At 42.9% G+C, this 15,258-nt stretch overlaps 1 protein-coding gene across 1 annotated transcript in view; it reads left to right on the forward strand.

Annotated features, from left to right (window-relative positions):
- The window catches only part of sorbs2b (sorbin and SH3 domain containing 2b), a 53,913-nt gene extending 39,027 nt beyond the window's left edge, over positions 1–14,886 (forward strand). Inside the window, exons 17-30 of the mRNA XM_030765574.1 lie at positions 1,070–1,119; positions 2,065–2,246; positions 2,616–4,163; positions 5,434–5,519; positions 5,822–5,868; positions 6,540–6,654; positions 6,832–6,960; positions 7,163–7,354; positions 9,837–10,694; positions 11,700–11,894; positions 12,941–13,054; positions 14,081–14,130; positions 14,487–14,593; positions 14,825–14,886. Coding sequence (XP_030621434.1) covers positions 1,070–1,119; positions 2,065–2,246; positions 2,616–4,163; positions 5,434–5,519; positions 5,822–5,868; positions 6,540–6,654; positions 6,832–6,960; positions 7,163–7,354; positions 9,837–10,694; positions 11,700–11,894; positions 12,941–13,054; positions 14,081–14,130; positions 14,487–14,593; positions 14,825–14,886 — 3,735 coding nt within the window. The remainder of the gene's footprint in view (positions 1–1,069; positions 1,120–2,064; positions 2,247–2,615; positions 4,164–5,433; positions 5,520–5,821; positions 5,869–6,539; positions 6,655–6,831; positions 6,961–7,162; positions 7,355–9,836; positions 10,695–11,699; positions 11,895–12,940; positions 13,055–14,080; positions 14,131–14,486; positions 14,594–14,824) is intronic.
- The last annotated feature ends 372 nt before the right edge of the window (positions 14,887–15,258 follow it).

The raw sequence follows: 15,258 nt of genomic DNA on the forward strand, positions 1-15,258 counted from the left end.
GGGTGGTCAGAGAAAGCCACAAACCTGTGGACGTGCTTCTTTAAAGATCATATGACATATCAGGTTTCACTCAGGATTTTTTTCTTCTAGTAAAAATAGTTTGCTTACAACTCTGCCTCATGGAAATAGTTAGCTCCTTTGTTAATGGATAGTATGCACCAGTTCTTTGAGTAAGATCCTTAATGAATGCTGTTTGTGAAATAATTGCACAAAACAATTAGTTCATAAGGCAATTAGATTATAACTACATCCCTTGTACCAACTCTATCTTCTTTTTTTCCTCCTTTAACTCAAATTGTTAAAAATCTTTTGTTGGATTTTTAGTGGAGCTGTTAACTTGTATCAGATTTATAACGATGAATAAAGAATTTTTAAGCGTCTACACAGATGAGAAAGGAAATCTCTGATGACATGGAATTTCATTTCTGCTGTTGAACAGTGAGAAGACTGTTCTGAGGGGCGGTTACAATGGCAGTTATGGTTGGAAGGCAGCAGTAAAACCATACCGAGAACTGCTTAAAATTGCTGGGAGAGCTTTGCAGCCCAATTAAGAGCCTCCTCGTGAAGCGACTGTCACTTCGGACTGTATTTAGGTTTCCTGTCCCCTGAAGTGTCGCAGTAAGGAGGCATCTTGGGCACCGCGAACACAGGCTACTTTTAAAGAGGGTTAAAAAATGATCTGGAGAGAGCTGCTGCAAGAAAGGAGAGCTTCCCTGGATTAGCCACAGCCTAGTTTCAGTCAGGGAGAAAATGATTATCTACTTCAGCCATGCGTATAAGGAGTTCCCAGCCTTGTTTGACATTGAAATGCTTGTGAGTGACCCCTACCTGGCTATTATGGGAGAGACTCAGTCTGCTGAAGGATAGCCTTTTTATATCAAGGCAACAAAACCAAGAATTCAACCAAATTTTATTTTAAATGGGATTTGGAATTTGGACCATACATCAAAGAAGTTTTGTCATTTTAAATGCAGAGAACCACTGAACTTTTCTTTTACTGAAAGAAAGGGTGAAGAGTTGATCGCTGAAAAAAGGAATCACTTTGCTCTTTGATCTTGTTCTCTTTCAGACCTCCCTTTACCAGACTCCTGTAGAGAGGAACCTTGACAGCCCATCAAGGTAAGTCAGTTTAATCACATATTTAAAGCATATTTAAAGTGTTTTTTTGAATACCACTTTTTACAGTTTTAATGTTTTTGACCGCTCAGATTACTAGTTCAGTACATTCAGATTAAGTTCTCTGGAGTCTGTCACAAAGCTCCTTGTCAGTGTAGCTGAGGAGGGGTGTGGACAGTAGGACAGCTGCATTTGCCTTGTCCTTGTGGGTTGTCATATCTGCATGAATCTATGTCTCTGGACACTCCCCTCAGCCACCCTCCAGCAGTCTGCCCCTATCAGGCCCCTGTCATGGTCGTCTCCACCCTGGTTCTATGTGCTGACCTGCAGTATTTTCTTTTGTGTGACATGAGCATTCATACTCACATTGGGTTTTCATTCTAAACTGAAAACCTTTTTTTGTGGATGTATCTGAGATCTGTGAGAAATAGCAAGGGGCATAACTTGATTTCTGTTTCTGTTAAACATGTTTCTGTGTACACAATGGTTATAATTTTGATACTTTAAATTCAGATCCTCACAGTCTTTTCCTTTATAGTGATTTTTTGCACTTTAAATCAATTTTCAGTTTGATAATGCCTTTTTAGTTTAGTTCACCACCGGCACATCTGATTAGACTGTCTACAGATCGTTAAGCCTTTAACTGACAAAGTCACTTGTGCTTGTAATGAGCTCAAACAGAAGGGATCTGTGCATATGGGCCTAATATAATTGACTGTAATAGTCACAGTTATATCCAAAATTACCTAGTGACAAAGCAGGTAGAGGTCTACACAGAGCCTTTTCCAAGTCCCCAGATCAAGGCAGGTATTGCCAGTAAATGTTATGAGATTAATAAGAAATGTTATAGAACGGCGGGCCCACAATAATCAGTTGAGAAACACAGTGGAGTCATTGTTTTTTGTCTCTCAGTGTAAACGCAATGATATTTGTCACCTTTGCCCACAGTTCTGCCAGTGATAACAGGAAGAGACGGAAGTCAGAGCCATTGGCTACTCAGTCCAGACCCCAGAGTAGTCTAAGTGTTACCCAGACCTCTCTCCATGCAGCAGAGCCTCCTAGGGCCAGCCATCCCCAGAGAAAACCGCTCAGCAGTTCCTCCTCCTCCTCCACCCCCACCAGATCTAAAGGTAAGTATATGTCAAACAGCCAGTGGTCTCCACTTGTAAATTATGCATGGAAAAACTGTGAATTTAATCAGGGGGAAAAGTTAACCGACAGTTTATATTTTCTTCCATTAAGCGTGGTAAAAGCTGTATTTTTTTTTAATGGTCTTCTTTAGCATTAATAAATTGAATGAATTATTTAGCCATTACTATCATGCCTAATTCTTTAGCATGCCAGTTGCTTCTTGTGCTTCCAAAAAGAGAGTGTTATGCAGGATGTGTTAGCTTTTTCCACTTTTCCTCCTGGTTGTAATTAATCCACCTTGGGCCAATGGCGTGTTAATATCTTCTCATATTTTTCTCTTACCATGCTGCTTTTGGTGGATATCTAAGGTGGGGAATTTAGCAATATGTATTCAGCACATGTAAATTGTTCAAGTCCTAACCATGATACCTCAGTTGAATCAGTATCCACCTATCAGAATGAAAACCAAAAAACTGGCAGCAATACTGTAACGCCCTCTGGCTCAGAGAACTCTTCCTGCCTTACAAACGGCTGGCAGGAAGACCAAAAAACCACAGAAATCCTGGTCAATGGAGAAGAGACTACATCTCCTAAACTCAAATCCTGGAGCTGTGATGACCTGCTGTCTGATGAGCCAGGGAGGGCAGGGGGAGTTCAGATTCGTTCAGAGAGCGCCGGCTCCCTTATAGCCAATGGGGAGCCGGAGGGATCTCACTATAGTGACAGTCAAGACCAAAAAGAGAAGACTAGGCATCGCACAAACCATGATGCACCAGCGTTTCGTAAACTCTACAAGAGGATGCACCACATCAACCGGCAGGACCTGATTAAGTCCGAAGTCATTTGCTCTGTCAAGGCTAGGATCCGTAAGTATGAAAGCGAACAGCATAAAGACCGGAGGTTGGGCGTACAGGGTTGTGGTAATGAAGTTCCTAGGAACATGGTGCCAAATAGGATCTCAGAATTTGAGAGCTTGATTCAGAAATCTAAATCCATGCCTAACCTGGCGGAGGAGAGGCAGTCGAGGGGAACCTCCAGAGGGTGCGGTAGTCCGAAACGCAGCTTTTCCATCGAGTCCTTGCTGGATGAGGACCCCCCTTCCAGGAACCCTCCAGAAGGTCGACCACAGTACCCCAAGATCAGTGCTCATGTGCCAAATCACATCCAAGTCACCGCTGACCACTTGCGACATCCTACAACACATCAGGACTATGACAGTGACCACGATGCCATGGTGTCAGATCTCAGTGATTTCCTCCAAGTTGAGGGCTCCTCGTTCTGCAGCGAGAGTGATTTCGACCACTGTTCCTTCGCCTCCTCCGAAAGCTTCTGTGGTTCAGGGCACTATCACCATTACAACAGGCAACTGGTCAGCTCCTGCAAAGGTCGCTGTCCGGCCTCCTACACACGTTTTACCACCATGATCAAACACGAGAGGGCCCAACAGGGCCGGAGACAGCATCTGCGAGTTGAGGAATCTGAGTCTGGGCATAACAAGCTTGCCTTCCTGGTCAGCCCAGTGCCTTTCCGCCGAAAGAAGAATATGTCCCCTCAGAGGCACAACCATATGCCAAAATCCAAGAGCTGTGTGTACGAGGCCTTAGACTCAGCCCTGAAGGACATTTATGATCACATTCAAGCCGAAAAACGTCGAGGCAGCCTGCCGGATAACAGCATTCTTCACAGGCTGTTGGCGGAGTTGCTCCCAGACATTCCCGAACGGAATTCCTCATTGCGGACGATCCACAGGGGAAGCCCTGTGCCACAGCACCGTTCTTACCACTCTCAGCCCGATGGCATGCCCAGCCAGGACTGCTATCAACCAGAGCACACACAGCTACCGCACAGTGCTTCCTACCATTACATGGACAACAACAATAACCAGAGGAACCAGAGCTCTCAAAACTACTATCAAGGTGGATCCTCCACATCAATTTATCATGTTCCCAACTCCCATGGTGTTTCCCCTTGTGTTTCAGCTCTCTCTGTCTACCTCTCTGTCTCTCTCCTTTTGCCTCTCACCTCCATCACCACCTGTGTTCTCCACCTGTGTTTTTTTGCGAATGTGTTTTGGTGGAGAAACAAATTCCAGGGAAGCATGAAAGGTCCCAGGTCCACATTTCCATTGTTTCTTCATCCAGTCGGTTCCATTTGAGTTCTTTCCCCACCATTATGATCCAGTGTTTGTTCATGTTTCATTATTGTTTTTCCAACAATTTGATGTTTTATGATATGGCTGAAAGTGGCTGAAAGAAAATTTGTCATAGATTTTTGTTTACCTCACTTTGAGTTTGTTTTCTATATGTTGTTATTTTTGTTGTTGTTGTTATTGTTTGCATGTAGCTCAGCAGAAGCAGCCTCTCCACTAAGGAAACGCAGCTTAGGAGATGCAAACTGGAAAAGCTTCCATGTTTAGAAATAGCTAAGGAAGCATGACTGAAACAGCTGAAGCATGTGGTCTAAAAGTGGGTTTGGGATTTTGGCTTTGGATGGACGATGATCTTCACATATGTACGTTTAACACAAAATGTTCTCCCTCCAGAGAGACATATGTTATACTGTCAGAACATTCTATGCCATGTAAGACTATTTTCTAAACTTGGCACAGAATATGTTTCCATTTTTAAGACTTTTTTAAACATATATCTGATTACACTTTGCTGATGATTGAAACCCTCCATTTGATATTGCATGAAGCTAAGTCAAGCCAAGCTCAGTAAATGATGATTCTCAACCAGCACACAGCACTGCGGGCAGCTGGCACGGGCATATGTGGAGCACTATTATAAATACATTTGCACCACGCTGAGTATCTGCTTTCAGTGCCAGGGCATAAATCAGCTCCTGCAGATGAGCGGAGTATTTTAAAGAGATGAGAGAGATGTTGATATGTAGGCAGATCAGATTTATTTCATCAAGATGGCGCTGTAGGTCAAAAAGATACATTTTTTTGTGTTGTTGTTTATTATCTTATCGTTCTACCCTAATTTGCTCTCATTTTTCTGTTGTCTTAATGGGGTTCTTTTGGTCTGTTTTGTTCACTGATATTCCCCAAAGGACACCGGCATGGCATTGTGTTTGCCCATCCCATCCCTGCTGTGCTTGGTTTTTTTGTTTGTTTTTTGTTTTTTTTTGGTCTCAGCAAAACTTGTCCTTGTTCATTCTCCTCTTCTCTGTTCCCTCTAGACCAGGACACGTCCAGAGGTTACTCATATGCCGATGTAGGGCGGTACACTCCACAGAGCAGAAAGCCTCTACCTGAAGTCAAAGAGGTAACTTGGTGAAATATTCTTTGTGGACAATCCCATTTTTTTTTTATATATATATATACTACTACACTGTGGGTCTCTTCTTCATATTCACCTTCATTCCATTCAGAGGAGGCAGAGCTTAAAATGTAGATGCTACGATGAAAAATATGAGATGTTATCTATGCATGCGTTACAGTGTAGCAGTAATTCAGCGTCCTTTGTAGACTGAAAGAAAATTGTACTGGTTATTTTAAATGCCATGATATTAACTGGCATCGAGTCACACAATGTAATATGATGTAAAAACTTCTGTTTTCTGACAGAAAATACCAGCCAGAGCAATATATGACTTCAAAGCCCAGACAGCAAAGTGAGTACTGTAAGGTCTGCACAATAAGTGTGTTTTACTGGAATATGTAAATACATGAGGTATGCTTTCATTTTCACGCTTCATTTTCACATTCACGTTTACACATATTTTGAAGAAAAAGAAGAATTTGTAGTGTTGAGTCCACAGCGATTCTCTGGTGGGACATTATGCTGTTGAAGTACAACATTTAAAGGAAAAAAAGAAAGAAAGAAAAAAACCTTGAGTAAACCACTCAAAAATGAATTAATAGATTAGAATAAACAAAGGTCCTTTAATATCCACTTTTTACAGAGTAGTACAGTCCTATATGTATGTGTGTGTGTGTGTATATATATATATATGTATGTATGTATGTGTGTATCTGTGTGTGTATATATATATATATATATATATATATATACACACATACACACACACAAACACACACATACATATACATATTTTTTTACATATTTTTTTTATTAGACAAGTGTTGATTATCCAGACAGTTCAATATGATGAATGACAGTTTGGGGTGCAACTGACATGGTATACCACACATGGACACCATTTCCATAAAAGAAACTGTCTGTATATGTAATGATAGGTAAATTAACATAGTTTTATCATACATCTACACTGCCTTTGCTAACTTCATCCGTTTTTTTTTTTTTTTTTTTTATTAAACCCAGAGAACTGACCTTCAAGAAAGGGGAGACTGTTTACATCACGAGACAGATTGACAACAACTGGTATGAAGGAGAGCAGCATGGACGCATTGGCATCTTTCCCATTTCCTATGTGGAGGTTTGTAAATAGCACTGAGTATATCACAATGGGGTTTTTTTTCCATTGGCCGTGCCATACAAATAATTAGATCTATTGAACATGCATTGCTATTCTTACATTTCTAATTCTCTCTCTCTCTCTCTCCCTCTCTCCCTCCCTCTCTCTCTCTCTCTCTCTCTCCCTCACCCTCTTCAGAAAATTCCTCTATCAGAGAGGCAGCAACCAGCAAGGCCTCCTCCACCAGCCCAAAGCAGAGAGATAGGGGAGGCAGTAGCTCGTTACAACTTTAATGCTGACACCAATGTGGAACTGTCATTGCGAAAGGCAAGGTTTATTTCCCGCGCAACAGACACTCATAGTCTTTCAGCTGTCTGCAAAACTTTTGCTCTATGCATTTTTTTTAAGTATCTTTAGCCAAACTTCTTTACTTTTCTCTCTGTGGAAAATGAACAGCTCACATGCCACAGTCGGTTTTCTTTTACATTTTCCGTTTGGCACTGATATTGTCTGTGCTCGAATCTCACAGGGCGAGAGAGTGATTCTCCTTCGACAAGTGGATCAGAATTGGTTTGAGGGAAAGATCCCCGACACAAACAAGCAGGGGATCTTTCCAGTGTCGTACGTGGATGTTATCAGGAGAGTCCCTGTGAAAAGTTCTGGCCAGCACTCAGCATCACCCATGCCACACAGTCACTCCGGTGACAGAGTGTACAGCAGGGTGAGTTTCTCTCAACGCTCCCTCTCACATACATCAACCGGTTTTTAGCATTTTAGCATTTTAGACTGCTTCCTGTATGTGGAGAGAGATTTTAGGGTGGGGGAGGGGGGGCGGGCAGGGAGGGTGGGGAGTGTGAGCTTGGGATACTGCGAAATACTACGTTTTTTGTAAGTGTCATTCCCTTACTTATGCCTCGGAATATTTGTGTGGAATAGTGTTTGGAATATGTTGGAATATCACTGTCATGTGAAATGGTGTATCTGTATTGTTTTTTTAGGGAAAACATTTAAACTTAGTAATTTACTTTGAGCTGAGGTATTCAAACGTCTCATTCAACAGTTCTGGTACCAAACTGAGGTTATTTTTCTGGGTCATTGAAATTGAAGGTTATGCTGCTTGTGATAACAGACGACCTGATCAGAAATGTTCTAGCCCTATTACTGCATATTGGTTTACTCTTGTCTTCACACACAGAGAGCCACGCACAATAATAGCTCACCTCTGGCATCTTTAGATTACCTGAGGCCTAAGATTTGCCTCAGGTGAATGAATTGTCCCTGGGTTGTAATTCCAGCTAAAGCAGTGACAGCTAGAAGCCTGATCCCATGCTTACATGACTCCAGCTAACCGAGCTTGGATCAGATTTGATTAATCAGGTCTGCCAGTCCCGCTGATAGCTTAGGCTAATTAAAGGCCACAGGAGGAAAAAAAAGAAATCAGACGTGATGTGGTGTAGCGTGTATGTGCTAGTTTGGTTCCTCGGTGCCAGCTGACAGGAACCTAACACCCCAGCCAGAGGAAGTGATGCCGCCACACTGAGGACTCACTGCTGAAAAGAATTCATTGCCATCTCCCCATTGCCGTGATTTTTTAATAGAGTTCCACCAAGGCACTTTAGTAACAACAACAACAACAACAACAACAATAATAATAATAATAATAACAACAATAACAATGAAGAAATATTCTATAGGAGAGCAGGAGTGATCACTTGTCTTTATGAGTACATTTCCAAATGTTTTTATACATTTTGCTTATAAATGTGATTATGATCTGGTTGTTACCAGTTGTTCCTCAGGTTATTTCTATCAGATTGGAGTCAGACTGTCAGTTTCATGTGGAGAGTGCGTTTTTCCAGTGAAAAACGGAAGACTGTGGCATCATCTTGGTGTTTTTATATAAACAATGTCGGAATTCTGTGTTGGATATCTGTTAGATGGATATACTTCATTTTAGAAGGACCTCATTATCTTCTCATGAACTGAATTTCAGACTGGCCCTCCAGACCAGGATGAAACTAAGTTCTGCCCTACATGGGTATGTTAACCCTGTGAGTAAGAGTTGTGTGTCTGGAGAGCATGGTAGTGTGTCAGCGTTGTTTGTTGTCAGAATCTTTTGAGAGGAAGTATGTGGTAGATATGGAGTACAGCAGAGACACTCTTCTCATGCTCCACACAGGCTGTGGCTCATTTGTCATTTCTGCTGTAGAATTTGTCTGGAGTATTGACAGCCACTGGGGCGCAGGGTGGATCATAGTGGCATATTTTTCTCTTTGTTTTTGATTCTTTATGCACTTACAGGCCTGGTGACACCTGGCTCAGAATTCAGAAAGATTAAAAATGCAAACACACCACACATGCACACACACACACCTGTTTATGAGGTATAGAAATGGATACTGAACATATCTGTAGGAAGAGAAGGCATAGTAAACATTTTGGTGCAGAAACCCTGAGAAAGCCTTTTTGCTACTGAAATACTGGTATCTATTAAGAAATTCTCCCTCAGAATAATATAGTTTTTATGGGATTAATGCTGCATTCATGACACGTTGAAAATTGGGAAAATACAAGCTCGGACTCAGACGAAATGATTTGAACGCATGGTCAGGTCAGATTTTTTGCTTGGAAACTCTGTGTGGACACTGGAAAACGTCACAGGTTATAGTGTTTTATCCAGTCAGAGTGCCATTGTTTATATTCAGATTTTGGATTTTCCTTCGTTTTGATTAATCTCCGAAATCTGAAACCTGAAATCTGAAATCTCAAGGAACCATAAAAAAAAAAAAACTGCAGCAACCTCAACATATATTTTATCCTTGTATTTTATAAGTTTCCTCAAAATTTCCCTTTGCTATATCATCTGTTTTTTTTTCCTGTGTGTGTTCCATCACTTTTATTCTCTCTTTCTCTCTCTCTCTCTCTCTCTCTCTCTCTTCTATTCTCTCTCTCTCTCTCTCTCTCTCTCTCTCTCTCTCTCTCTTCTATTCTCTCTCTCTCTTCTATTCTCTCTCTCTCTCTCTGTCTCTCTTCTATTCTCTCTCTCTCTCTCTCTCTCTCTCTCTCTCTCTGTCTCTCTTCTATTCTCTCTCTCTCTCTCTCTCTCTCTCTCTGTCTCTCTTCTATTCTCTCTCTCTCTCTCTCTCTCTCTCTCTGTGTCTCTTCTATTCTCTCTCTCTCTCTCTCTTTCTTTCTCTCTGAAGCCATCCTCCTCTCGTACCCAGTACAGCTCTTCATCCCCTACCCTCCGGCAGCGCTCCTCTCTCTCTTCCACCCCACAGAAGTCAGCCCACCTCCAGGCCATCACCAATGAGTGGCTGGCCCTTACTCTGGGTCTGTCCCCTGGCAGCACCCCTGCACCCACCCCTCCGCCTTTCCCTTCGGAGTTTCAGCCTGACTTTGACTTTCTCGACTCTCTGGTCTCCCCGTCCCCGGCGTCTTCCATACGTTCCCCAGCCCTCACGCCTCGCACCCTCACTCCGGCTCTGAAGGAGGGCCACTTCGTTCCCATCACCTCCCCGAAATCCTGCCTGTCTCCCGCCCTGAGCCCCTCACCTCAGCATTACCTCCCTTCCACTTCCCTCACTCCCTCTCCGACCTCCCCCACCTTCGACACCAGCCCAAAGTCGGGCAGTGTTATTGATCTGTCTTCAGGCGGTAAACCCGCTGACTCGCTGGAGAAACAGACGGGGCCCGTCACAGTTAGCAGAGAGAGCCCTAGCACAGATAAGTCTGATTCTCCCAAGGCTTGCAGTCCCGTTGACCTGGTTGTGTACGAACCTCACGACTGCCCTTCGTCCAGCAAAGACACCTTGTCCACAAAAGACCCTGACGACGATGAGTGTGAGGAGCTAGTATCCATCATTCAGGCTAGCCAGTCAAAAGGCTGTTTTGAACAAGAGGAAGGGTTTAACAGACAAACACCGGTTACCTCTGATGAGCTACCCAAACTGTACATAGAGGAAGAGCCGAGCGAAACCAGCAAGACGCCAGACGAAGCCCTAACGTTGAACACCTTTAGACCAGTCCAACCTGAAGAGTCAGAACAAGAGGTAGAGCCTGTTGCATGCCTGGTTGTGGTGACTTTTGACAAAAACATGGGCTTTTCCCTGTTTTAACTGGCCTCCTTCAATCTTTACACATGGCTATACACTCGCCATCCACTTTATTAGAAACACCTGCCTTGAACCTACATTTACTGGCCACTGTATGAGGTATACCTACCTTATAGGTACAGTGTACAGATGTACAATTACAAACAGTAACTCATCTATCGCCATGCACAGTTTGTCATGCATGCTTTATCTCGTTCGTCATTGGTCAGTTTGTGACCACAAGACCACTGTTGACAAGATATTATTTGGGGAGCAGGCCATTCTCAACACAGCAGTGACATTGACATGTTATTGACATGGTGTCTCAGTGGTATGAGTGTCAGACACAGCAACATGTCAGTGTCACTATGGTGTTTTGAGTGAATCACCACCAAAATATCTTGCCAACAATGGTTGTGTGGTCAGAAACTGACTATTGAAGAAGGGTTAGAGAAGGGCAAATGAAAGCGGTGTAACAGATGGGCTATAGTTTCTGACTGTACACCAACAAGATGTACTTACAAGGCAGGTGCTTCTAATAAAATGGTCAGTGAGTGTGTAATCTACACATTCATCAACCAAACCCCCTGTTGAATGTCTATACATGTTGTCTTCAGTTGAATTCAGTAGACCAGGTGTGCTCAAATCAAGCCCTGGAGGGCCAAACACCAGATGTTTCTGTGTGCCACTTCACAATTAGGGGCTGATTTTTTTTTGCCTGGAGAAGAGTTGTTTACACTGCTTAGCCAATCAGAGACCACAGTGGTTGGTTAATATGAAAAGCTGCAGGACTGTAGTCCTCCAGGGCTGAATGTGAGCAGCAGTACTGCATTCAATCACGAGCGTTCTGTTTTGCTCTTTTTCAGCGGTCTTGGTGCATTTTGTTCCTCTAATGCAGTTGTTAGCATTCTGACCTCTCGCTGAGCGTCAGAGTGTTTCGGCCATTTTTCATTTTCTTGTTCCTGTCACCAGGCTGAAGGTACCCAGAGTGCCCCTCTGCGCCTCTCTTCCCCTCCCTCACAGACGTCTCTTACCTCCACACTCCCTGCTTCCAAATATTCACCCCCTTCCCCTCCCTCCACCCCTCCACTCCCAGGAACCTCCCATTCCCCACCCCCCACCTCCAAACAATCCCCCCGCACAGAGCCCAGGTCTCCAAAAGTCAAGGTAAACACGTGATGCTTGTGAGTGACTATGTGGTGTCTTCTCTCCCAAACACACATACACCCATCAACTCAACAAATGCGTATCATTAAAACAGACACTAACACACTCTGGTGCTGTGTATCTGTTCACTAATAACTCTGTTCAACCACACCTTCCTCATTCTCTGTTTTACTGAAGCTGTTCATCTCAGGAATAAAACTCATTCTTACCCCCCCCCCCCCCCCCCCCCCCCGAGTGGGTCATTTTCTTTCTCACTCGTAAACAAAAACATGTCTCCACAAGATGTCTCCGCAAGAGCACTGAATCTAAAGAAAAACAGCCACAGTAATGAACGTTCTTATGAACTCTGAACTCTTTGTAGTAAGACTTATTTGTCCTGCTCTGTCCCCTCCTGTCAGCTTAGATTCCCCATCAGCTCTGTCACTGAGCTTATATTAGCTTTACAAGTGGACCCCTTATAGCCTCCCATTTGCTCTGAAACAGACGTGACATGCAGAGACTATAATAGATACCGGAGCAGAGTGACTGAGCATGCAAGGATTGCTGGCTTGACTTTGAACTAATCAGATTAGCAATTTAAACAAAGCTTATTGTCTACATATGAGAGATCGGAATGACAGAATGGTACAGATGCCAAAGCCTGGGGAAAAGAAAACAGCGTTCGCACAGCATGGTCTCTCTGAGACAGAAAAAATGTCTTTAAACTGTGAGAGACTGCTACTCCAATGCCTCTGTTTCTCTAATAGAAACAGAGGTCATGTCAGGCTCAGTCAGAAAAAGACTGACTCAGCCAAACTGACTCTGTGTGAAAGCTATATGTTAAGTGTAAATGGACCCTGAGTCCACATTTGTTTGTATTGTAAAAGCTTTGTGTGTGTGTGTGTGTGTGTGTGTGTGTGTGTGTGTGTTATCATGCGTAGGGTCAGTCCAGACTTTTGTGTATTGTATGACAGCTGTGTGTGTATGTGTGTGTGTGTGTGAGAGAGAGAGAGGGAGAGAGAGAGAGTTCTCATCATTGAAGGTTCTTCTGGTTCTGATTCTTCCAGCCTGTGTTAAGGCGTGATGTTATGGTTGTGGGTAAGCCTCCCCGTAGTCCTGTGATGTCTAGACGCTCCTGTGGCTCCCCTGTTAAAGGTCGAAGCTTTTCTCCATCTTATAGGGTAGGCCAACCTGTGCACCTTGTGTGATATTAGCAGGTTTGGCGGGTGAATCGGTGCCCCTCTGAATTGCCAACCTGCTGTATGCTGTTTGTAATGCATTACACATCTGCAAAGTCCAAGCAGTGCTAATGTTTTGAGCAATTTGCAACATCATTGGAAATTTGAATTGTAAGTGCTCTGTGCCGTGTTTGTTCCAAACGATACCAGGTGAATTTGAACTGATCGATGTTTTAGTTGACCTATATTAACAGCATTCATTTTATTTGTGAAGTTCTTGCTCCTTTTGACCAAAGGATAACTTTCGTTTTCTCCGTGCTTTTTTTGAGTGGTGTTTTTTTTTTTTTTTTTGCTTGCAACGCTACGTGGGGAAAAAAATATGTGAACGATTAAAAGAAACCAATCGGTAGACCACAGTTAATTATGCATGTTTGAAGTGTGCGTATGTGTCTTGACTTTTTTGTTGCCTGAGATTCACACCAGCTCCTTAACCGTGGACTCCACTCGGCTCATCCTGCAGTGTGTGCGCTCACATGTAGGAATGTGAAACTTTCAAAACCTTTGGCAGACAACTGTGGATATGCATAAGGGACCTGGCTTTGGGCTTATATGAGAGAGGAAAAGTGCAGATGTTTGGGAATGTTTGAGGTGTTTTCCCAGTGATTGAATGGATGTCCAATGATCTCTCCTGTGCACACAGCTTAAAAAAGGTGTACTCCCCAGGGCTAGGCAAGCGCCCTTATCCTTCCAAAACCTTCCGAAGCAGGGGAGTACAGTCCTTGTTTTCAGGATGTTCAGCCATACCCTAACGGTTCTAAGCCTATGTGTCGGACCGTGGACGAGTGGAAATCGGCTAAATCGACGCCTTTGCCATGGACTCTGATCATAGGTTTAAAACAATGTTTGCGTAGGGACAGGATGCTCAGGGCTTCAGTGGAGAGTCTGTAGGATGGTTAGCAGAAAGGAGAGAGAGATAGATATATTTATATACATGTCTATATCAAAGCTCTCCTGTTCTCTCGTTCTCAGTCATCACGGCAGGCCTACGTGCAAGATTCTCTACAGGGTGGCGGGGAACCGTAAGTGTGTTCAATTGTTGTATTCTAAGTTTTATTTTTACATTTAAGATTTTAAAATGTTTAAAATTTTTACATTGATATTGTTACTAGTTACACATACATAAAGTCAGTTCCTCAAACTTGTGTCGAATTCTACAGTCGCAGACAGACTGTTAGAGTAAAATGCTTGGGAAAGCTATGAAACGTACTACTTTTTCGAGTGAACGCTTCACCAGAGTGTTCATTATGGCAGTTGTACATTACAATAATCAGTAACTATTTGAGTTTGGCTAATGAGTTAATACCGTTAGCAGGAACCGTCCAATGAATGACTTAGGAATTATAATGAGGAATTGTAATGGTTTGTGGTCTTGTAGGTTTCAAGCCCTTTATAACTACATGCCTCGAAATGAGGATGAGCTGGAGCTGAAGGAAGGCGATATTGTTGATGTTATGGAGAAGTGCGATGATGGCTGGTTTGTGGGTAAGTCACAGAATGTTCTGGAATGTTCTCCATCATTTCTCGGTGTAAGCCTGTGGGAGGAAAATGGGGTTGTTTTGAGTTTTCTGTGTTGTCTTACCATAAACCGCCACTAGCTGGAGCTGTTGCAATTGTATTGGTCAATGAGATTGGCGCGGTATCCATATCCTCATCTCAAGAGCTGCTGTCAAAACTATGTCTGATAAAGAAACTCTTTTTTTTTTTCTTTTTAAGGAACGTCCAGGAGAACTAAGTTCTTTGGAACCTTCCCTGGGAATTACGTGAAGAGGTTGTAACATCATTTGGCCGGCTTTCTCATCTCCACTTCTCTTGTCTTGGGGTGGAAGACAGCCACATGAGATGGATGAAAAATCAAATTTCTACTACATAACAGCCTGTGTCCTAGTTAACAACTCTTCATTTGTATTCCAGTGATCACATGTGCAGTGACCTTGGAGGACTCAGTGGCCACAAAGGGGTATTACAAAACAGAGTACATTGTTTGATTTGGACTACAATTCTCAGTCATGCAAAATCAAAGTTTAAGACAACTCTACAGTGTATGGCAGGCATATGTTGCCTATACGTTTTAACAATATCTGGCAGTTGGAGAAACTAAATTCATTTTCAGCTTTTGTTTGAAGGATGATTAAGTGACAAAGTGCTCC

Source organism: Chanos chanos, chromosome 2 (genome assembly GCF_902362185.1).
Source record: "Chanos chanos chromosome 2, fChaCha1.1, whole genome shotgun sequence".
Classification (NCBI taxonomy): domain Eukaryota; kingdom Metazoa; phylum Chordata; class Actinopteri; order Gonorynchiformes; family Chanidae; genus Chanos; species Chanos chanos.